This window comes from Hemitrygon akajei, unplaced genomic scaffold (assembly GCF_048418815.1).
Source record: "Hemitrygon akajei unplaced genomic scaffold, sHemAka1.3 Scf000062, whole genome shotgun sequence".
In the NCBI taxonomy this organism is placed as follows: Eukaryota; Metazoa; Chordata; class Chondrichthyes; order Myliobatiformes; family Dasyatidae; genus Hemitrygon; species Hemitrygon akajei.
Genome location: NW_027331948.1, coordinates 4424501 through 4449751, shown reverse-complemented (window position 1 = coordinate 4449751; position 25251 = coordinate 4424501). Strand labels below are relative to the sequence as shown.

General features: G+C 43.7%; 1 protein-coding gene across 1 annotated transcript in view; it reads right to left on the bottom strand.

Annotated features, from left to right (window-relative positions):
- LOC140721830 (uncharacterized) overlaps window positions 1-25251 on the bottom strand; it is a 119920-nt gene that overhangs the window by 54319 nt on the left and 40350 nt on the right. The window contains exons 3-9 of the mRNA XM_073036638.1: window positions 24411-24612; window positions 19515-19580; window positions 19108-19153; window positions 18386-18503; window positions 14031-14152; window positions 13156-13304; window positions 5666-5716 (exon numbers count right to left, since the gene is read on the bottom strand). Of these exons, the coding sequence (XP_072892739.1) occupies window positions 5666-5716; window positions 13156-13304; window positions 14031-14152; window positions 18386-18503; window positions 19108-19153; window positions 19515-19580; window positions 24411-24612 (754 nt within the window). The remainder of the gene's footprint in view (window positions 1-5665; window positions 5717-13155; window positions 13305-14030; window positions 14153-18385; window positions 18504-19107; window positions 19154-19514; window positions 19581-24410; window positions 24613-25251) is intronic.

Here is a 25251-nt window from a genome sequence, read left to right as displayed (position 1 = left end):
GCGGGTTTAGAAATAGTAAGATAGTGCAGATCAACACATGACTTGAGACATGTTGCAGAAGGGAGGGCTTCAGACTGATAAATAATTGGGCAGTTTTCCAGCGAAGCTGGGACCTGTTCCTACGAGACGGTTTACATCTGAACTGGAGGGGGACAAATATTCCTGCCGGTAGGTTTGCTAGATAGGCTCCAGTGCATTTAAACTAGATCCCGGTGTGGGGGGGGGGGGGGTGCGGTGTTGAGTGGAACCAGAGTGTAGGAACAGATGTATGGGATAAAGAAGAAAAAGAAGACAGTAAATTTCTTTCTACTGTTCGAGATAAACAGAGAGGAGGAGGCGGAGAATTTGTTAAATACATTTACTTTAATGCCAGGAGTATTGTAAGAAAGGTGTATGAACTTAGAGCATGGATTAATGCCCGGAAATATGATGTTGTAGCTATTAGTGAAACATGGCTGCAGGCGAGGTGTGATTGGCAACTAAATATTCTTGGATTTCGCTGCTTCAGGCGTGATAGAATCGTAGGGACAACAGGAGGCGGTGTTGCGTTGCTTGTCAGAGAAAATATTATAGCGATTCTTTGGTAGGATAGATCAGAGGGCTCGTCTAGGTAAAATATTTGGGTGGAATGGAGGAATGGGAGAGGTGTAGTAACACTTATAGGGGTGTATTATAGACCACCTAATGGGGAACGGGAATTGGAGGAGCAAATTTGCAAGGAGATAGCCGATATTTGTAGTAAGCACAGGGTTGTGATTGTGGGAGATTTTAATTTTCCACACGTAGACTGGAACGCCCATACTGTAAAAGGGATGGATGGTTTGGAGTTTGTAAAATGTGTGCAGGCTAGTTTTTTTTTTTTTGTTTTTTTTTGCAGCAATACATAGAAGTACCGACTAGAGAAGGGGCAGTTTTGGATCTTCCGTTAGGGAATGAAATAGGTCAGGTGACAGAAGTATGTATTGAGGATCACGTCGGATCCAGTGATCTCAATGCCATTTAGTTTCAATATAATTATCAGATGGATAGGACTGGACCCAGGGTTGAGATTTTTGATTGCAAAAAGGCTAACTTTGAGTAGATGAGAAAGGATTTAGAAGGAATGGATTGGGATAATTTGTTTTATGGGAAGGATATAATAGAGAAATAGAGGTCATTTAAAGGTGAAGTTTTGAGGGTACAGAAACTTTATGTTTCTGTTAGGTTGAAAGGAAAGGTTAAATGTTTGAGAAAGCCATGCTTTTCAAGGGATATTGGAAACTTGGTTAGGGAAAAGAGAGATAACTACAATATATATAGGCAGCATGGAGTAAATGAGGAGCTTGGGGAATATAAAGAATTTAAGAAGAAGCTTAAGAAAGAAATTAGAATATCTAAAAGAAGATACTAGGTTGCTTTGGCAAGTAAGGTGAAAATAAATCCGAAGGGTTTCTACAGTTATATTAATAGCAAAAGGATAGGGAAGGATAACATTGGTCCTTTAGAGAATCAGAGTGGACAGCTATGTGTGCAGCCAAAAGAGATGAGGGAGATTTTGAACAATTTCTTTTCTTTGGTATTCACTAAGTAGAAGGATATTGAATTGTGTAAGGTAAGAGAACCAAGTAGGGAAGTTATGGAAACTATGACGATTAAAGAGAAGGAAGTACTTGCGCTTTTATGGAATATTAAAGTTGATAAATCTCCAGATTCTGACAAGATATTCCCTAGGACCTTGAGGGAATTTAGTGTAGAATAGCGGGGGCTCTGACAGAAATATAAAAAATGTCATTCGAAACCGGGATTGTGCCCGAGTATTGGCGTATTGCTCATGTGGTTCCATTGCTTAAAAAAGGTTCTAAGAGTAAACATAGCATTATGGGCCTGTCAGTTTGACGTCAGTGGTGGGTAAATTAATTGAAACTATCTTAGAGTTGATATATATAAGTATCTGGATAGACAGAGTCTGATTAGGAACAGTGAGGATGGATTTGTGCGTGGAAGGTCATGTTTGACAAATCTTATTGAATTTTTTGAAGAGTTTACGAGGAATGTGGACAAGGGTAAAGCAGTGGATGTTGTCTGTATGGACTTCAGTAAGGCCTTTGACAAAGTTCCGCACGGATGGTTAGTTAGGAAGTTTCAATCATTGGGTATTAATATTGAAGTAGTAAAATGCATTCAACAGTGGCTGGATGGGAGATGCCAGAGAGTAGTGGTGAATAACTGTTTTACAGGTTGGAGGCCGGTGACCAGTGGTGTGCCTCAGGGATCTGTACTGGGTCCAATGTTGTTTGTCATATACCTTAATGATCTGGATGATAGGGTGGTAAATTGGATTAGTAAGTAGGCAGATGATACTAAGCTAGGTGGCGTTGTGGATAATGAAGTAGGTTTTCAAAGCTTGCTGTGAGATTTTGGCCAGTTAGAAGAGTGGGCTGAACGATGGCAGATGAAGTTTAATGCTGATAAGTGTGGGGTGCTACATTTTGGTAGGAATAATCCAAATAGGACATACATGGTAAATGGTAGGCCATTGAATAATGCATTAGAACAGAGTGATCTAGGATTAATGGGGCATAGTTCCCTGAAGGTGGAATCTCATGTGGATAGGATGGTGAAGAAAGCTTTTGGTATGCTGGCCTTTATAAATCAAATCATTGAGTATAGGAGTTCGGATGTAATGTTAAAATTGTACAGGGCATTGGTAAGGCCGAATTTGGAGCATTGTGTACAGTTCTGGTCACCGAATTATAGGAAAGATATCAACAAAATGGAGAGAGTATAGAGAAGATTTACTAGAATGTTGCCGGGGTTTCAGCACCTAAGTTACAGGGAAAGTTTGAACAAGTTAGGTCTTTATTCTTCGGAGCGTAGAAAGCTGAGTGGGGTGATTTGATAGAATTATTTAAAATTATGAAGGTGATAGATAGATTTGACGTGGATAGGGTTTTCTCATTGAGAGTAGGGTAGGTTCAAACAAGAGGACATGAGTTGAGAGTTAGGGGGCAAAAGTTTAAGGGTAACATGAGAGGAAAATTCTTACTCAGAGATTGGTAGCTGTGTGGAACGAGCTTCTAGTAGAAGTGGTAGAGGCAGGTTCGGTATTGTCATTTAAAGTGAATTTGGATAGGTATATGGACAGAAAAAAATGGAGAGTTATGGGCTGAGTGCAGGCCATTGGAACTAGATGAGAGTAACGTTTCAGCACGGACCAGAAGGGCCGAGATGGCCTTTTTCCGTGCTGTAATTGTTATTTGGTCATATGGTTATTGTGCTCTTCTTTCTCCATCTCTCGTTTACTAGCGAGAATTGCTCTAGGGACAGTGTTTTGTACTGTTTTTGTGGTGCGGAAGGTCTAGAAGACTCCCAGCCTCCCTGTGTTAAGGAACTGGAGAAGCAGGGGATGTTCCTCAACTAATATGGAAGAATGAGGAGATAATGGATACAAACTACAGGGGGCTAGGCAGATCCATATTGCAGGAGGCAGTGACAGTGTGACACTCAGGAAAAGTAACAGGAATTCACAGCCAAGGCAGAGTACACCTGTGGCCATTGCCCTCAGTAGTAAGTAGTAGGTACAACGTTAGAAATTTCTGAGGGGGGCGGTCAACCATGCGGTCGCACAGTCACCGGGCCTTTGACACAGAATTGGTGCTGTGACTCAGATGAGCAGAGAGGTGAGAAGGTCTGTAGTGCTAATAGGAGATTCGATATTGAAATGGAAAGAGAAGGAATTCTGTGCACATGATCGAGATACCGGGATGGTGTGTTGTCTGACTACTGCCAGGCTCAGGAATACCTCAGATCGGGTCTTTGGGTCCCCACTGGCGAGGGTAAGCAAGCACACTTCCTGGTGTACGTTGGCATCAACGAGATAGATAGACAAGGTGAGGGAGTTTTGAACGGAATTTTCGTGAGTTCTGTAGAAAGCCAACAAATAGGAGCACCAGGGTACTAATCTCTGTACTGCTGTACTACGTGGACAATTCACATCAGGGATGCGTGAAAATATTTAGTTCATTCAGAGACATCGACATTTTGATTGTAATGATTTCTGACAGTTCTTTTCAGATTCAAGGAGTGACTAATCAGCAAATAGCAGTGAGTAAACCGAGATGTGTATTCAGTCAGGTAGATACATCACATTAAAAAAAAACAGAGTTTCTAGCAATTAGTTTCTAACCAGAAGTTCAAAAGAATAGTGTTATTTAATAAATAACTGCGAATTAAAATAAGTGCTACAACACACAAATATAAAAGTGCTAAGACAGTACGATATGGGTGCAAAACTGTTTAGCGGTGTGATGTGAGTTTCAGCAGGGTCACTGCCTCGGGGAGAAACTCTTCCTGAGCCTGCTGGTTGGGGAGCAGAGGCTCCTCTAGCACCCATTGGATGGGAGGAAAGTAAAAAGTCCATGCTTAGTGTGAGATGCATCATTAATACTGCGTTTCGCCCTGCCGAGGCAGCGTTTATGGTAGATGTTCTCAATGGCGGTCAATTGGGTGCCGTTAATTCGTTAGGCTGTTTTAACCACAAGCTCAGTGCTTTACGGTCCGAGGTAGGACAACTGCCATATCACACTGAGATGCAGTTGGTGAGTATGCTCTCAGTAGTATATCGTTAAATGACCGTCAGTAACCTGGGACGGAGGTGAACTTTTTTGATGTTCCTCAGGAAATAAAGGAGCTGTTGCGCCTTTTTGATCAGAGGATGGAGGAGTTCAGTGACCAGATAGGATCCTCGGAAATGTGGACAGCAAATAATTTGATGGTTGATACCCGCTCCATTACAGCTCCGTTAATGCCGATGGGGGCATGTGTGGCTCCTAGCATGCCCGAAGTTCATAATGATCTCCTTGGTCTTCTGGGTGTTAAGGGCCAGGTTCCTCTCGGCACAGCACGCAGCCGGGTGTTGTACCTTGTCCCTGTGATCAGGGCAACCACCGTGGTGACGTCTGCGAAATTGAATACAGAATTTTAATCATGTACTGGAACGCAGTCATAGTTGAAAAGGGAGCACATAGGAGGGCTCAGCACACAGCCTTGAGGAACGCCAGTATTCAGGATGAGAGTGGAGGAGGAGAGATTATCTAACTTATCAAATTCGGGTCTGTTAGAAAGTCCAAGGTCTAATTGCAGAGGGATGAGCTGATACCAAGCTGGCGAAGTTTGGCGATCAGCTTGGAGGGGATCACAGTATTGAATGCTGAACTGAAGTCAATGAACTGCATTCTGAAGTAAGAGTTGGGACTGACCACGACGTCATTGCAACACGAGTTCATCCATCTTACTCTGAATGCTGAGCGTATTTAAATACATCCCCTTCAGTGTTGTACTCTTCACCACTTTGAATTTTGCAGTAGAATTTATCTCTTTGTCTGTATTTGTTCTCAATCATTGATCTATGCTCCCTTACAGGAATTTTTCACACATATCATCTACTTCTGAAATCGCTGGCTCATTCCCAGCTGAAAGGAAAGTAAAGTCAATTGTTGCTGTGTCCTTAGATTTTCAGAAAGGCTTTCACAAGGCGCCGCACATGAAGCAGTTTAACGAGCTACGGTCGCATGGTGTTAGCTGAGCGCATCCGACCTGTTCATCAGTTTGAGTACCCAACGCGTATAGCGAAACTTTGGTTAACGTATCACCCCGCGCACAGACTCAGTCTTCAACTTTCACTTACCCCTGCATTGCAAAATCCATTTCATGTCCATGTATGCTGCGTCTGACCTTCCTGTGGGGAAAATATAAATAATTATATCTCAGTTACTTGGAACGCATCTGCTACCCGGCTCATTATTCTATCCTGTGAACAATTTCCCGATCCTGACACAGCGTCCCTCTGTTCTGACTCGTTGTCAGAACGTCAAATCGGTTCAACTTGAAAAGGGATGAGTTTGAAGAATAGGAAGTTAACAAAGAATTAGAGGACCTGCCAGCAAAGCGGGATGCTGAGCGACGCAGAACTGCGATGGGCGGGGGCAGAGATGGGAGTTCAGAGCCGGACCAGATCTCGGGTGAGCGATGAAACATGGAAAAAGGCTGAGCACATGGATTGGATTAAAAAGCTAGCTGTGGACAATCATGTGAGATCTCAATAACGCACTTTGTGCGAATAAGACGGACAAGAAATGGACCCTGGGAGGGAAGTTTTTTTTTTAAGATGCGGAGACAATAAGAGATCCGCTGTAAGACACAATTACAAAATTTAGAAAAGTGCGGTCAAACCATAATCCTCTGCGGATTAAATAGACCAAGGTCCCATAAGGCCAGAATGCCATACGACTTAGGAAATCATTAGCCAAGTCGTCCAACGATTCTCTGTCATTCCATAATGGCTGTTTCCTGATCCCACTAAACCCTATACAGCTGCCTTCTTGCCATACCCTTTAGTGTCCCGCCCGATCAGGAACCGTTCAACTTGTACCTTAAATGTACACACGGATTGCAAAATGCATTATCATGCATTACCCAACACTGTATTCCATCTGTCATATTGTTTTCCCATTATTCCAATCTGCATACGTCCTGCTTCAATCGCCTTGCTTCCTCAGCACTACCTACCCCTTTACCTGTCCTCGTATCATCCTCAAACGTTGCCACGAAGCATTCAATTCAACGATTGAAGTCATGGACAACAGCGTGAATAGCAGCAGTGAAATGTTCCCTTTTATTCCTAGTCGCTGCCTCCCGCCATTCAGCTATTCATGCCAGCGTCTTTCCTGGAACGCCACAGGTCACACAGCACAACAAATATTTTTCAAAAGTGTTGATTCATCAGATTTTTTTTGTTTATGAAAGACAGCTTGTAGATGAACACAAATATAATTTCACTATGCTTGTTCCACGTAGGAATTTCTCCCTTAAGTGTCCAACAATAATCCGTCAGCATTGATGGATTCCAGTTGCCCTGGTATCTTTTCTCCATGACCGCAATGTCCTGGTGAAAACTTTCACCATGCTCGTCACTAACAGCACCAAGATTTGCAGGGAAGAAGTATAAATGGCAATGCAGAAAATGAATCTTTAGTGACCTGTTGCAGTTCATGGTTTTGTATGCTTGAAACATGCTTTCAACCAGCTGCATGTCGTTTGGTGCTCCGTAGATGTCGAGAAAAAAAAAACAATTTTCTTGAATGCCTGCCATGTGAGTTTCTCCATTCCCACTAGAAATATTGTTGATGACCTGCTTGATTTGTGCACCAATAAAAACGCTTTCCGTAACATTTGCATCAGTTATTCTGGGAAGCATCTGTCTCAAATATCAAAATCATTCATAAAAACCTTTGTGCCTGATGATAGCAAATTCTATCCTTACAGTCCTGAATACAACAATTACTCCTAAAACCTGCCCTGCCTAAGGATGCCCAAGCATGCCTGGACAAGATAGGACACTTACCAGTTTACAATGTAGGCAAGATTTTAATTGACTTGAATTATAAATTGAAATATTAAGCAAAAAAAAATAATGGTGCGTGATGGGGAAATGTCATGGTGAGTTTCAAGATGAGAAACTGAAAATTCATATAAGATACACCTAAAGTTTATTCAGGAAGCAAAATCTTTGTTGTCCACTGTTAATTTATCTTGTGGCATCTTATCAAGTAAATGACATCAAGTATTTCTCTTTTGCCCACCCTGTTTGTTACTTTCTCTTGGAGCTCTAACAGATTTTTCAATTAATATTTGCCTTCATAGAATCCATGCTGACTTTATCATTGGTCTCCAATACCTCGAAATCGCATCATTAATAATCTATTCCAACCCCTTTCCCATCCACCAACACCAGTTTACCTTCCCTTTAATTTCCTTTTTTTTCCTCCCTTCTTAAAGAGTGGAGTGACATTTGCAATCTTCCAGTCTTCCGGCACCTTGTCAGAATCAAGTGATTCAAGTATGATCATGACCAATGCATCCGTTATCTCTTTCGCATCTTCTCTGAGGACCGGCATTTAGTCCATCTGGCCCAGTTGACTTATCCAGCTTAAGTCCATTAAGTTTCCCTGGCACTTGTTTCTCTGTAATGCGCACCGCAATAATGCCTGCTGCCTAATCCTCATGGACATCTGGCATACTGCTAGTGTCTTCCACTGTGAAGGCAGATGCAAAGTACACATTATGTTCATCTGCGATTTCTTTTTGCCCACTGCTACCTCACTCGCATCATTTCCTGTGGTGCAGTGTTAACTCTCAACTCACTTTTAATCTTTATATGACAGGAAAGCAATTCTAGTATCCCATCTTCAGATTATGCTCTAATATTCAATTTTTCCCTCCTTATAGCTTGTTTTCTTGCCATTTATTTGGATTTTCTACGCTTTCCAATCATCCAACTTCTCATTAGCAGTGCTTCCATGCAGAGCATATCTTTTTATGTCAGTCACTTTTGCCATTTGAGAACATCCTCATCTGTGGGACATGACTATCCTGTGCCTTATACATTATTCCCAGAAACTTCAGCTATCTCTGCGCTACCGTCAACACCACCCGTATGCCCCTCCAATCCACCTGAGCAAGCTCGTGTATCATGCCTCCGTAACTCGCTTTATTCTATTGCGATACTGATACATGTGAGTTATGCTTCTCCCTTTCAAATTTCTGTCCGAATTCAATCATGTTCTGATCACAGCCTCCTGAGGATTCCTATACGTTAAGCTCTCGAATAAGATGTTCGTTAAAACAAAACATCCAATCTAAGATAGCCTTCGCCTAATTGGCTAGAGAACAAACTGTCCTAAGAAGCCCTCTCATAGGCATTCAACAAATGTCATCACTTGCGATCCGACACCAACTAATTTCGCCAAACCCTTGCATATTAAATTCCCACATTACCATTATTGTATGCCTTTTTCAGCTCCTTTGCAATCTTATCCCAACTCCTTTGCTACTATTATTAGTACTATTAACTGGTATTTTACGCTAGTATTTCGTTAACTCCACCCACAAAGATTCAAAATCTTCTGTCGTTATTCCCTTCTTAGAGATGTAATTCCATCTCTTAACAATAGAGCCACACCACCGCCTATGCCTTCCTGTTTGTCATTCTGATGCAAAGAGTATCCTTCGATGCTGATCTCTGAACTACGGCCTTCTGCTAGCCATGCCTCAGCGGCGCCCCCTATGTCACACCGACTAGTTTCTAATTGCGCCATGAGTTCGCCGACCTTGTTCAAAATAATATGCCCGTTCAATTACATCACGTCCAGTCCGGCATTTTTTGCCGTTTGGAATTATCCCTGTGAGATACAATTTAGCTGCTTATTCGGTCTCCATTTGTACGCAACCATTGGCGTGTCTTTTCTTATATTCATGTTACACTCATCATTTACTTCAAAACCTGCTGACTCGATCTCAGCTCTATTATACTGGTTCCCTTTTTTCCTGCCATGTCAGCTTCAAACACTCGCAAAAGTTCCAGTAAATCCTCCCACTATTGCCCCGGAGCCTTCTGAGCCGAGTGCACAGAATTCTGGGAGAGGTTCACCGCTTTTGCCTTCCCCCTGTAACACGCCTCTCCCAAGAATTCTCAAATTGAGAATAATTTTGTTTGTTAACATGAGTACTCATTAATGAACAACACAGACAAAATGCTCGTGAAACACCGTAGGTCAGGCAGCATCTATAAGGAGAATTGCCTTTGACGAAGGGTCTCGGCCCGAAACGTCGAGAGCGCTTCTCCTTATAGATGCTGCCTGACCTGCTGTGTTCCACCAGCATTTTGTGTGTGTTCTTGTTTGAATTTCCAGCATCTGCAGATTTCCTCGCGTTTACTCATTAATGATGTTTCTTGGAGTTCACATTAGCGATGACCTCACCTGGTGAATTAATAACACCTGAACAGGGAAGCACAGCTGCAACTTCAATCCAAAATAGACTGGGGCAAGCCAAGCTCCAAAACCCATCTGAACTGCAAATTAAAGGAGTACGACTGCGAACATCTTGACAATTGTTTCTCCATCTGGCACAGGAGCAAAGGAGAATTGGCCCTGGAGTCACTACAACTGACAGTAAGAACGGCTGAGAGGTTCATACGGAAATCCCTAATATTCATCTGGGGAACCTATCAGGAGTGATGCATATGCAGGGCGCTTGGTATTACTAAGGATCCCACCCATCCATCCAGCATCTTGGGATCCGAGCCCACAGGGCACTCAAAGCTGCTGCTCAGGTTGACTCTGTGGGTAACAAGGTTCACCTTCGTAACCTGTGGGATTGAGTTCAAGAGCCGAAAGGTCATGTTGCAGCTATATAGGACCCTGGTCAGACCCCACTTGGAGTGCTGTGCTCAGTTATCATCATCTCACTAATGGAATGATATGGAAACCATATAAAGAGTGCAGAGGAGGTTTAGAAGGATGTTGCCTGGATTTGTGTGCATGCCTTATGAGAATAGATTGAGTGAACGCGGCCTTTACTCTTTGAAGCGACAGAGGATGCGATGAGACCTGGTAGAGGAGTAAAAGATGATGAGTTGCATTGATCATGTGCATTGTCGGAGGCTTTCATTTCCCGAGGGCAGAAATGGCTAACACGAGAGGTACAGTTTTAAGGTGCTTGGAAGTATGTGCAGAAAGATGCCGGGGTTACGTTTTTTTATGCAGAGAGTGGTGAGTGCGTGGAATGGGCGGCTGACGGTGGTAGTGGAGGCGAAAACAATGGGGTCTTTTATGAGACTCCTGGATCGGTACAAGGAGGTTAGAAAAATAGACGGCTGCAGGGTAGACTAGATATTTCTAAAATAAGGACATGTTCGGCAGAGCACTGTGGGTCGAAGGGCTGGTGTCGTGCTGTAAGTTTCCAATGTTTCTAAGGTCAATGATTAGCAGCCAGAAGTCTTGCTGCATATTAGCACCAATGACATAGGTAGGCGAAGTGGTGACGTCATAAAGAGGAGTTTAGGGAATTAGGTAGAAAGCAGGTAAAGAGGACTTCAAGGATAATAATCGCCGGATTCCTCCCTATTTCACTTACCAATGAAGGTAAGAATAGATTGAATTTACAGGTCGATGCCTGACTGACTATCGGGTGCACGGGCATTGGCAAGAGTTATGGATCATTGAGATATCTTCCGGGGAAGACATGACCTGTACAACAGGGGCTGTTGCACCAGGAGACCGAAGGAATTCAAAGTGCTTGCGGATACATGTATGTCTAAATTAATTCAGCAGGGTGATGAGAACCGTTTGATAGCCCCAAACTTGTGGCAGTTGGTTTTAAAACAGAGCCAGTGTGTAGTGAGGCGGCTAGCAAGGAGAGTCTGATAATAGAATACATTCGCAGTCAACAGTATTAGTAGCAATGTGGAATTGAAAAGGGCGACTACAGGACTGAGGGTGTTTTTTTTTAATACCCAAGGTGTACTCTGTATGGTCGATGAATTTGAAGCACAGTTGCAGAATGGCGAGTATGTTTTTGCAGGCATCACTCAACCATGGCAAAAAGAAGATTGACAGTACTGGTAACTTAATGTCCAAAGGATACATATTGTATCGAAGGTGCAGGCAGAAAGGCAAAGGGGATGGTAATGTTCTGCTGGTAAAAAGTGAAATCAAGTCATCAGGAAGATATGACACAGGTAGATCCGGAAACAAAGGTGTAAACATAGATCGGGAGGCTAAATCGTCTGAAGTTACATCGAGAAGGGAAAAGGACGAAAAGATAGATCGGGAAGCTGAATAGACTGGAGGTGGATCCGGAGGCTGACATATCTGAAGGTACATGAGCCCGGGTCCATGCTTGAAGGTATATTTTCAGGTTAACAATGTCTCCTACATGAGACCGGTGACAGGAGGGAAAGAGCTGGACAAACGGGGATTTATCTGGTTAGCTGGTAGCTTATCGAACTGTTCCTTAGGAATCGGTGTTGCCATCGGGACTTTTCACGGGATATGTAAATGATTTGGAATACGGAATGTCTGGCTTTGTGTCCACCTTTGCAAACGATACCAAGGTTAGTGAACAGGGTGGTTGGGGGTGGGTGGGTGGTGCTGCCGAAGTTTGAGGAAGTCGGAGAAATTCACAAGTACCAAAATGGATTTGGAAATGAGGCAACGATTTGTCAGATGGAATACAGTTTTAGGAAATTGATGGCCATGCACATTTGAAGAATGAATAAAGGTGCAAACAACTTCCTCAACGGTGTGAAAATCCATTAATAAGATGTGCCAATGGATGCTGGTATCATCGTGCAGGATTCCCTAATGGTTAACATGTAGGGTCTGTTGACAGCAAGGATGGCAAATGCAGTGTCAGCATTCAATTCGAGAGGATTAAAATGCAATAGCGAAGAGGTAATGATGAGGATTTATGAATCACTGATCATAATACATTCAGTGTACTGCTAGCAGTGGTAGACTCCTTACACAGCATAGTGAGCGTTGACGTTGGCGATGTTCAGGAGGACAATCACAAGAATGCTATCGGAAATGCAAGCGTTATCCTCAGAGGAGCGTTGCATGGGACTGCCCCTGTACTCGCAGGAGGTTAGAGCAATGAGCAGGGATCTGCTGAACTGCCGACATAGAGTGGACCAGAGTGCAAACTTAAGAATAGAGGGACATCCCATTAGTATCGAGATGACGAAGCATCTCTTCAGCCAGAGGATGGTGAATCCAAGGAATTCACTGCTATACATGGACGTGGACTCCCATGTTCTTGTGGACATTTAAAGTGAAGATTGATAGGATCTCGATTAGCAAAGGTATCGAAGTTTACAGGGAGAAGACAGTGAAATGGGGTTGAGGGAGATAATGAATCAGACATTATTAACTGTCGACAGACCCGATGGGCCTCTTGGCCCAAAACCTCCTTCATCATGTCTTCATCAAACCTCATTTTATGAACAATATTTCAGAGTCATTTCGTTAACTTAGTTTCTGGCAAACTTTTTCTGAGGATGACGTTTAGAATTACTTTGAAGCACCGAATAAAATGGACTGAAGTCAGCACGCTTTTATTTTCAGAAGTCTGCCAGGAAAAATTGAGAAGCACAAGGATGGAATACCATTCTCCACGACCATAATAAATCCACAAGGATTCGCCATCAGAGTCGTAGTCTGCGAGCAGAGAGCAGGTACTCTCCCTCCTGGCAAACGGCGAGGAGAGGCATTGCTATGCACCGGTAGGCAGTGGCTGCACAGCAGACTCAACTACACGCCTCGGTGTGTTACCTACCCTTTGCAGAAAGACACGAAGAAGAAGGAGTTGTTGAATTTGGCATTCTGCTCAGTGAGCGTGCGATTGAAGTCATTTGCCTGGGTCATGCCATTCCACCGAATCCTCCTGGAGAGCACGTCCATTGACGGGAAACGAGTTATAAACGCCTGCAGGAAACAAACACCGTATAAACTGAAACAGGAAAAATACGATTCACGACCATTTATCGGTCCTGTCCGACTATTCACTCAGGTGTAAGGTCATATCTGAGATGACCTCCCGGTTTTGCTTAAACTCACCCTACTCTCCTGACGGGCGACACGTTCCCTTGCAGTCCCTTCCTGATCCCGAGAATTCCCAAATGAAACATGCTTTCACCTTTATCCCGTCCGCCAGTGCCTCCAACTTCCTGATTTGCCACATCCACTGACCCTAGTGCGGTCTCAGGTTCTGATTCAGATACATTCATTTATCAACGACTGACTCGCCTTTGTCAATCCTGTCTGTTGTGTCCTCAAGGAATCCGAACTACTTTGCAGGGTGTAATTTCCCCTTGAGGAAACTGTGCTGAATTCGACGTACTTTATTGTTTGCATTTCAGTACACTAAAACCCTCTCCCTTAATAATGAACATCAAAAGCATCACAGGGAGCAGTGTTTCCCGCGTCCTGAAAAACATCGACATACTCTGGTCCTAAGTATCCCACATATTCGTCGAAGCCAGCATTCCTCCCTCCTGAGCATGTCTCCAGCTTCAATAGCTGAAAGGCAGACAAAAATGTAACCATCACCCCATTGAGCAGGCCTCCCCAACTAGTTCCCGACCACATTTCGCCCTCGGCCTGCGGGTCAATCAAAATATAATGACCGCTCAGGTTCCAGCTAGTACTCACTTGTGGGCTTGTTGGTGTTGGAGGGTTTTCCCAAAGTTCTTCGGGAACCAACAAATACATTGTAATCTCTCCATCTCCGGTGAATGAAATGAGAAATTGTCCATTGCTTTGGATCCTCAATCCTGGGGGTGTTGAAGAAAGTTAAAAAGATTTATACTTCTCACTGGAAACGGAAACAGGAGTTTCAATAGAAAGCGAAGGAGGAACTCCATCCTACCATTTTCTGATGACACTATGACCTACTTTAAGATCAACCTAACTATCCACTCCCACATAGACCACCGCATTATATACCATTCAGGTGATTTTTAAAAATAATTTCACAAAAACATTCCTGTTGTTTCTGCGACGACGCCAGACAAGGAAGACCAACACATCACAGACATTCTTACCAAACCTGCTGAGTTCTGCAGAAGTTTCGATGAACCTATAGTCACATTCAAATGAAGTGCCCTTACACTCATTGTGCTTTTAAAATCTTGCAAACCTTTACACTTTTGTGCTTGACTTTTCCTCACTCAACTCTTAAATTTCTGTTTTTTATCATTTACATGTCATTATGTTTATCCACACTTTTTCACTTTATCCATGCTTATTCAAACTAACGATACCATTATCCTAGAATTTAGTTTAGACCCATGTCCACAGCCCTAGTTATGTGATCCCCTAGGATTCAGGGCCGATCACGGTTCAGGTACAGCTCCCTCCTTCCCAAGAACTGTTGCCAAATTCCCATGAATTCAATCCTACTACTCCCGCACTGAAAATTGAGTTACGCATTTAACTCTCTAATGTTCTTGATGGTCTGCCAATTTGCATAAGTATTTAAAAAGTTATTAAGAAGGATAGACAAAGGAGAATCTCGCCTATGTAACACCTATGTATCCTGACTCTGCTTTCTCTGAGTTAACCAATCCTCTATCCATCCTAATATATCACTCCCAACAATCTGCATCCCTCTCTCATGTATAATTTTTATGATGCACCTTATCAAACGCCTTCTGCAACGCATGGAAAATAACGCCCATCTGTTCTCCTCTATCGACAGGGCTCGATATAAGTTTTCTGAAGGGAAAGTTACACTATCGTCGACCTGAAAAGTACAGAACGGTACTGACCCGCCGGCGCACGATGTTGTGCCGACATTCCACCGACACTGAGATCAATTTAACCCTTTCATCCTACACTGCCCTACGTTTAATTTATCATCCGTGTGCAAGATTACCTCTCTGCTCCTAAACTCAATCTCACGATTGATGAATGCCAATGCACCGTATGATTTCTTAACCAGAGATAATTTGCGTAGCAGCTTTGAATGTCCTATAGGTTGAACTCAATCTGCCACTTCTCAGCTAAGTTTTGCATTCTATCAGTGTCCCGCTATAACATCTGACAAACCTCCACACTATCCCACACCATTAACGTCTGTGTCATCAGCAAGTTGTCTAAACTATCCCTCCCCTTCCTCTTCCAACTCATTTATAAAAATCACGAAGAGTAGAGGTCGCAGATCAGAGCCCTGAGGCACACCACTAGTCACCAATCTCTATGTAGAATATAACCCGTCTACAACCACTCTTTGCTTTATATGGGCAAGTCAGTTCTGGATCCACAAGGCAATGTCCCCTTGGATCCCATGTCTCCTTACTTCCTAAATAAGCGTTATTTTCCTTATTTTCTCAAAAGGCTTTGAATGGCGTATCTTGTCAAATGCCTTGCTGAAAACCATATACACTACATCTACTGCTCTAACTTCATCAATGCGTTTTGTCACCAAGGTCCTTTTTCTTTTTACTTTATCCGCATTTCTAGAATCACTTCTCTACAGATTAATTTAAGGTCCTGTCCACAGCCCTAGTTATGTGATTCATACGGTCCAGGTTCAGCCCATCACACTGCTATGGCTACTTCCATTCCCAATTGTTGTGCTAATTTCCCATGATTTCAGACCAGTTCTCCCACTCTCATCCTTGAGCTACGAATTTAACCATCTAATATTCTTGACACTATGGTAATTTGCATTAAAAAATATATAATAACCTGGATTGAAAAATGTAAATCCGATGATGCAGTGTACCTGGATTTTCGGCAGCACTTTATCAAGTTGCCACTCACAAGGCTGGTTTTCAAGCTACGATCCCGTGGTATTACAGGAAAGATTCTACCATGGTTAAAGCAGTGACTGTTTGCTAAGACGAAATGAAAGGGAATAAAAGGAGCCATTTCTTTTTGGCTGCCGATATCTGATGGTGTTCCAATTGGAACTATGTTAGGATCGTTTCTTTTTGCTTTATACTCCAATGAATTGGATTATTGAATTTCTGGCGCATTTCCCTTCTGATCCCTGTTCATTTTGAGTTAAAGTTTCGCATCGCACCTTATGGGAGATTACCTCCCAGGAGAATGCACGGACATGTGGTTACTGGCACGAAGCATGTGTCCGTGTGTAGAAGGGAAAGAGGGAGAAAAGGCTGTGGATCAGGATTCAATAGTCGGACGGACAGTAAAGAGATCGCTGGACGTGAACGAGACACCCGAATGGATCGTTGCCTCTCGGGTACAAGGGTAAGAGAAGTATGGGGTCGCTTCGGTGTTATTTTGGAGAAGGAAGGAGAGCAGCGAACTACCTTGGCACCTATATATGCCAATGACGTAGAAGGCAAAGCAAAGAGGTGCTGAAGAGAGAATTTAGAGAGCTAGGCAGAATGCTGGGACGCAGGATAGCAATTTCTGTATTGCAAACTATCCAACGCGCCAATGCGGATCGATGAAAGATGATTTGCCAGATATTTGTGTGGCTGAGAAGCTGGTGCAGGGGCTTCAGGTTCTTGGATCACTGAATTTTTTCTGGGTGAGGAATGACTTTGGGAGAAAATAAATGAGTACAGTTGCTATTGCAAGAAGCTACTCAGAAAGCTGAACGACCGGAGGACTGATGCAGTTTGGGAGAATGAGTAAACAAGTGGCAGATGGAATGTTGCATAGGCAATGCGTGTACATGCACTTTAGTAGAAAGAATAAATCCGAAGTATATTTTCAAAAAAAACGGTGCAATTTCAAAATTCAGAGGGGGAGAACGTCTTCAATAGGTAGTGTCCTAGAGCATTCATTTCGACGGGACGAGAAAACCGTGTTCCAGGCAGGAGAAGACATTGGTCAGGCCTCACCTGGGGTACTGTGAGCAGTGCGGAGCTCCTTATCTCAGGACTGGTATGCTGGTATTGGAGTCGGTACAGGAGAGCTTCACAATAATGATTCAGGGCATGAAGGGCTTAACAAATGACCAGAATCTGATTGATCTACGCCTGTACTCGTTGGAGTTCAGAAGAATAAGGGGTTATCTCATTGAACGATATCGAATATTGAAAGGACTTGATAGAGTGGACGAGACGATGATGTTTCCCGTACTAGGAATCCAAGTCATTGAGTATATTGAAAGCGGAGGTTGGTGGATTTTTGAATAGCCAGTGTGGTAAAAGCAGGAGAATGGGTTAGGGATGTATAATAAATCATCTCTCTCATTGGGACAGTTTGAATGTCTAGTCAAGGATAAAGAACTCTCCGTGCTCCTGTCAGTTGCCTGTGTCCCAGTATGGGACAGTGGGCTCAAGAAGAAGAAAGACACTTGGACTTTTACCCATCTTAGAAAGGACTAACACAAAGAAGCAGAACTGGAGTGAGATTGGAGGAACACATACCTTGGATGCAGAGTTACATACAGAGTGTGGTGAGTACGTGGAACGCGCTTCCTATGACGTAGAAACTGTCAGATACTTTAGGGACATTGAACAAACTCCGGGATGGGCACAGGGACGACAGCTTAAACGAAGGGCTGTGTAGGAGGAAAGGATTAAATTGATGTCAGTGTAGTTAAAATTTCGGCACAGCATCATGCGCCGGAGGGTCTGTAGCTTTCTGTATTTTTCAGGTTGATGATGGTGTAATTTTCTCTTCATTAAACTGACAGCTACTCTCGGCTGTGTTTTCGATCCAGTCCAATTATCCGATTCCCATATGCTTTCCACATTCACAAACCCTACCTTGGAATGTGATGGTACTACTAAACCTGAATTCACCAGGGTTTGTGGATCAGCCCTCTGGACTGCAAACACTCTGTTCCTTCTGGTACTCCCGCCGCTGTTTTCAACTGATTGATGAACTGTCTGTAACCATTCTGTTCATCTTCATTTCGACAGGACTGACCGTGCTCTTCTCGAGGGGAAGACGCATGCAGAGACACAGACTGAGTGGCTCTGAAATGATGAAGTCGCAGAACGGGCAGCTCCCCTACAATAGGGCCGTGACACTCGCCGCTTCCTTCTTGATATCCCACCCCACCCCCGCTCCCCACCTACCTGCAGAGTTTTCCCCTCTTGTGTAGCTGATTAGGGGCTGCATGAAAGTGACAACCTTGGGGCTGATGCCGACATCCACGTGTGTTCCAACCCAGACCGATTCTTGGTAATGACGGAGCTGTTGATAGACGATGGTGTTGTTATTCTGCTGAGTTGGAAGAGGGGGACGGTGGTGTGGGACTCAGAGCCGGGCGGAGAGGGTGGAACAAGGTTAATTCGTTATTAATTGGCGAAGTGAATTAAGTCCCACTCACTAAACAACGTGTATATCGTCATATTCTCATGTTATCCAGAGAACATTCTACTATAGCTCCTCTGTACCCTTTCCAAAGACTGGACAAACTACCTATACTTTTAACTTTGCTCTTCACACCTTCCCTCCCTGGCTAATGTTGGAGGTAATTGCCTGTAGTCGTTCAGTTGCTGCTGAAACCCCAGTATGAGGGGTAAGGTGTATTTGGTTTCTGACCCAGTGGCAAAGGATCGATGCTATTCACCCTAGTTCCTGATGCTGCGTGACGAGAAGGAAGCTGCTCATGGCTGTTCCTGAAGAATGTGATTTGTGCCAGGCACTGACGGGTAATTGGAGGCACAAATGAAGACGCTGAGTTGTGATGCACGACTGGAAACGGGTTATGGGATTGATGAACAGATGCGACTGAAGGAGAGAGGGTGGCTCTGTCTGTAGGAGGGGGGTGCAGTGATATTCGTGATCTCATTACCTGATAATCCGCAGTGGTACACAGGACATCAGACCCCAGACAATGACTGAAAGCAGAAACACATTGAGAGAAATAAACTTCAGTTCCAACACCTGAATCAGACATCCCTCACACTTCAGAGCACCGTGGATCATCAGAACTGAGCCAGCGCAGGTCATGGACTCGGTGAACAAAAAAATAAAACACAAGTGTAACAGGGATACAGTGGGGTGAACCTGGTATATGGGGAGCAGGTTGTTTGCAAGGAGGCTGGTTTGATGACCGATGCCGTGCTGGAGAGCAAAGCAGGGCAAGGATAAGATACGGGTCTAGGTACAGCTGCGATAGGAAGTGGAGCTGGGCAGGTTATTGGGACAGAGTGACGGATGTAGGGTTGCGGATCAAATAGAACTTCGCTCAGTCCTTACCTTTCACTCGAGTCAGCCCCAATGACAAGCGAGGCAATCAGCAAGTAGACAGGCAGCATCTTCACCCTGCAGGAAACAGGATCAGTCACTATTTAGCACTTGCCAGTGGCTTAGGACCATTTACAGAGTTGTGCAGCCGTCAGCCCTTCTTCCAGCAACACAACTGGTTGAAGATGAACACTCCACAATTCTGCTGAAACTCTCACTCGCCATCTTAAATCTATAGTGTGTTCTATTGAAAAATCTGATACATCGGAATCGATTCCCTCTGTCTGCGTTTTCCATTCTCTCCATCAGGTAGAATACCTTATACAATCTCCTCCGTACTAGGAAAATAAATCCAAACTGTTCAGTGGGGAAAGCGAAGGAAGAACGGCGAGAGAGAAGGCCTAGAAGAAGAGGAAAAGGATGGGCGAGGAAACGGGAGGGGAGAAAATTGCGGGAGGGAGAGAGTCTTTGTGTGGTGTTCATAACACGCTTTTCACAAAATCACTGTATATGAGATAAAACAATGCGGTAATCGACTTTCACCTGAAAAGATAAATTCAGTATCTTCCTACAATGGTGACCCACATTCTACAATGCCCGAACTAATTGTTTTTCCATCTCGCCTCAGGACCAGTGAAGGTTACTGGAATGAAAATGTCACCACTTCCTCTTTACACATCTGGAGTCTGGCCGAAATATTTATTTATTCCAATTTACAGATTTCCTGTCTTCACACAATACCGTTGCAACAAAGCAAACCGCGTTGCTTGAGATGTCAGTGGTAATATAGCTCACCCGGAGTCAGCCGGACAACATCACCTCCAGATGACAGAGCAGAAGCATGATCCGAAACACTTTGTCCAGCCTGCTGAGTCCCTGGCAATTGGAGAACTTTACATCTATCTATCTATCCATTCATCTATGTATGTATGCATCTATCTATATATCTATCCATCTATCTATCTATCTATCCATTCAACTATGTATGTATGCATCTATCTATACATCTATCCATATATCTATCTATCTATCTATCTATCTATCTATCTATCTATCTATCTATCTATCTATCTATCTATCTATCTATCTATCTATCTATCTATCTATCTATCTATCCATTCATCTATGTATGTATGCATCTATCTATACATCTATCCATCTATCTATCCATTCATCTATGTATGTACGCATCTATCTATACATCTATCCATCTATCTATCCATTCATCTATGTATGTACGCATCTATCTATACATCTATCCATCTATCTATCCATTCATCTATGTATGTACGCATCTGTCTATACATCTATCCTTCTATCCATTCATCTATGTATGTATGCATCTATCTATACATCTATCCATTTATCTATCTATCCATTCATCTATGTATGTACGCATCTATCTATACATCTATCCATCTATCTATCTATCTATCTATCTATCTATCTATCTATCAATCAATCTATCCACCCACCCTACACACACAAAATGCTAGTGGAACACAGCAGGCCAGCCAGCATTTATAAGGAGAAGCTTCCTGGCCTGCTGTGTTCCACCGGCATTTTGTGTGTGTTGTTTGAATTTCCGGCATCTGCAGATTTCCTCGTGTATCCACCCACCCATCTCTTTTTATTCATTGCGATTCTTCTGTCTTTGTTCTGAATTGCTGCCACAAAAACACACACTTCACCACATACTGTATATAAGGTTCCGGTTGAATCGGCAAAAAAAAAAACGCCGAGCCAAATTGGAACGAACCTTTCTCACTTCAGTAATCAGGCTGCCTGGGAATTAAAAAAAACATTTTGGCAGAGAGTTCGTGATTTGTCACCCCAGGATGGTCTTCAGTCTCTGGTGTGGTGGCACAGCTCCGCAATCTGGACATCACCATCAGCAGATCTCTCTTCAGTTAGTAATGATTCTGCATTCGGCACCAAAGTAGACATGCTAACAGTTATACATCTTTCATGTTTTCAACCACTCACTCACAGCTACACCTTGTTGTTAGTGTGAGCAGAAATTTCGGAAATTTTACCTGTGACCACATTACCACGACCCTCTGCGACCTGAGCACAACTGGGCGTGACTTACGACGACACGAAGTCTGCCAACCCACCAGAGATTAACTTAACCGCACTGTTTGTTGTGTGATCGTCAACCGAGTCTCAGCGTTTAACCTCATTAAGTTGTCCAGCACAGTACTCTGCCTGATCCTGTCGTCGTTTGGGTGGGATAAAGACGATATGGTTTTGTTCTTCTGTTTTCCCCAATGACAAAGACCACATCCCCATCGCCCAGACAGATTTAGAGAAGAGTGCCACCGGGAGGCACTGCTCCGCTCGTCAGTGATGGTAAGACATCTCCTTCATTTCACTCTGCACACAGCCGGACTCAGGACACTGCCGGTTTAGGGATCTGTTCAAAATGACATCTCAGGCTTTTCGAAGCCTACTCGCTCCTACTGCTCGGAAAGGACACTCGAATTGCGGACGCTGCTGCAGATAACAGCAAATCATCCTGATTGTTGATATAGGGCACAAGCAAAAATGGACCCTGTGCTGATCCCGCTCTGCTCTCCTTGAGACGCTGCTCATGTCCCGGAGACATGAGCCTCTGAGCTCAGTCAATGGCCATTGGCCAACAACACAACTCCACTATTTCCTTCCCCATTTCATAACTTTCATGATCAGTTTCAGCCTACGGCAGTGCAAATAACATCCTTTCATGGTTGTCTATACATTTGTTTTCAAATATTTTTGCATATAATTTAAGATGTTACAACCTTCCCACAGATTTATGTCCTGACAGACGGAAAACGTCCAGAGATGACCTTCACTGCAACGTCTAAGGATAACCGGGAAAAATAAGGGTGAACATCTAACCTATATTACCCCTTCCCCCCGTCCCCGGAAATCGTTGACCCACCGTCACTTCCCAGCATCTGGCTAGTGCTTCTGAACCCATAGTCCCCACTATAGAGGGCAGGCGGATCTTAGGTGTTCGTTTCATGATGTACTCTTCCTCTTCTGTGCCCATGCATCCTGTCATTTTGCATTCTCGCTTCCGTAACCACTATTCGGGAAGACTCAAATATGTTTCATCCGGAATAAAGAAAAGAAAATTGAAGCTTCCGTATGGAAAATTAGACAAATTTCTGCAAAACATCCAGCTGATACTCAGAAGAAGAATAAAAATCTTAAGTTGTATTTCGATTTGGTGAACAGCCAGTGTGGGAAACGAAGAGAAAACGTAAATTAGGAAAATACAGACAGCAGTGTGTGGAAGGGGGTGGACACGGAGAGCAGAGCGGGGACAGTGTAAGGTCCATTGTTGCTTATAACCTATATCAACAATCAGGATGATTTGCCTAGTACAATATTTTTTGCCATCGACAGGTTATTTGCAAATGCAAATCCGTACTCATTAAATTGGTTTAAAGGTGCTCTGTAGTCAAAGTCTTTCGTGTTTATATATTGCCAAGAAAGTGGATTCGCTCTGCAATGCCGCCTACCACTTTCTGTAACTGGTCAATCCCACCATCGCTGTTTGTTGTGTATTGAGATCCTGAACAGAATCCCAGTATTCTACAAGACATTGAGGAGATCAGTTCGAAACACCCGCAATAAACACTGGCACAAAGGTCAAACAACATGCATTCCTGGGCAATGACAAGTTTCGGAGACGGAACACATGTTGGCTGCACAGCTTGTCGCACGATGGCTTTAAACCGTAACCAGTGGTTGGAAGATTGTTTTTAATCCTGACATACATTGTGGAAACTATTGACCGTGCAGGTAGGAAACTACAGTAAAGCAACGGCCAGCACCGCCCGAGTGGGTAACAGGAGAGCAATGACTTCTTGATTACTGACCCGAAACTCATGCCACGGGGTTATCGGAAATAAAGACCCGAAATGCTATAAATACCAGACCTATTATCACCTTAATTCACCAAGAATGTATTACCAACGTGTGGATATATTTTCAAGCGTTTAAACTAAATTCCTACCATACAAACAGGCGTGGGATATTCAGTAGATATGACGGAGGGGGCAGTTTCGCTGTTTTGTCAGACTCACAGAACACTATCTGTGTGCAAGCTGCTGCCTGTCGGCAGGGCGGATTCTGACACGCAGACATTCCTCAGAGCAGCGGGCAGCTTCTCTGCTGAAAGGAAATCCAAATGGTTCGAGATTCCGCACTCACCTTCCACCGTGAACAAAGCTAGTTTAGTATTGTATTAAATATCACTGTTACATACAAAAAACACGATATGTGCAATCTGAATCTCTCTATCCATATATTGGGGTTTAGTTAAAAAAAAACTCAATCGACGGCACTTTCAACTGCGAAGTTCCAACAGTAAAATACCATGTTCGCTGTTATTCTGTGGCCAGTTTGTCGTCAGTTTGAAGTCAATTCATGTGACTGTGTGTGCGTGAGAATGAGTGATTGAGACAAGAGAGAGAATTAAAGAGAGAGAGAGAAAGGGAATGTGTGTGTGTGTGTGTGTGTGCGTGAGAGAGAGAGAGAGAGAGAGAGAGAGAGAGAGGAGAGAGAGAGAGAGAGAGAGAGAGAGAGAGAGAGAGAGAGAGAGAGAGAGAGAGAGAGAGAGAGAGAGAGAGAGAGAGAGAGAGAGAGAGAGAGAGAGAGAGAAATGGGAGACCGGCCTGTAAAACATGGGACATTTCGAATATCACTATCGTTTAGGGTAGTTCTTCTTCACTGACTGTAGAAACCAACTGCAGAGTGCGAGTGAAGGTAAAGACGTCGTTTCTTTTAATCTATTTGATCAATAATAAATTCGGTAATGAACAGTTCAGAGCTCCCGTCTCTATTGAATTCTCCCGATCGTGGAATAAGCTGTAAACGGTCATCTGATTAGGGAGAATCGGAGACAACACTTACCACGCTTGTTGAAGCAGGTCGGAGTGCAGTGCGGACCCGGGTCCATTCAGGTCCAACACACCCTCACCGACAGCGGAAGGAGAGGGAACTGGAGTAAATGGAGGAATCACAGACAGGAATATCAGCAGCTGCGTTAACCTTCCCCCGCGTTCGCGTAGGGTCTGTCTGGATTTCCGTGTCAATCTCACACTTTTCCTCCTTGCTGATCAAACAGAACCAACAGGGCGGGGCTCTGGCTCAGCGGATCCCAGGTTGCTGATTTGATTGGCACTGGAGGTTCTAAGCTCCAGCCGGTGTGGGAACGGGACTTCCCGGCGCTGGAGGAGATCCACCTCACATACCGCACAACTCTCCCGGTTCCGGGGTTCGTCTTTCTGCTGAAATCAAAACAAACACGTCACGCAATTTACCCCCACATCACATGCGAAAAACTTTGTTCAAAGATTTTCCAAGAGCTTCACGATTCAGGACAATTTATTTGTATTTGTAAAGCGGGAGAAACAGTTTAATGGGGGAGATGAAGGAAATGTTTGCACACCAAAGACTGCTACGTTCAATCAAAGAAAAATACTCGTGTGCCTTCGCGAGCGTTCATCTGATCGATTTACATTAATTCAATTGTCCTGTACATTTCTGAACATGCCACTGCGTAGTAAGCCACTCGGCCCCTCATACCTGCTACTCCATACAATAAGCTGATTTAAACTTGCTTGAAATATGTGCGCTTTCATCCCGCATTCGCCACGTCTATCTCCTTACAGCTCTTCATCCCAATTCCAATCAGCAAATGGTCCTTCAACGTAATGGAACATTTGCTTCAGTTGGCCATTGTGAGAAATTG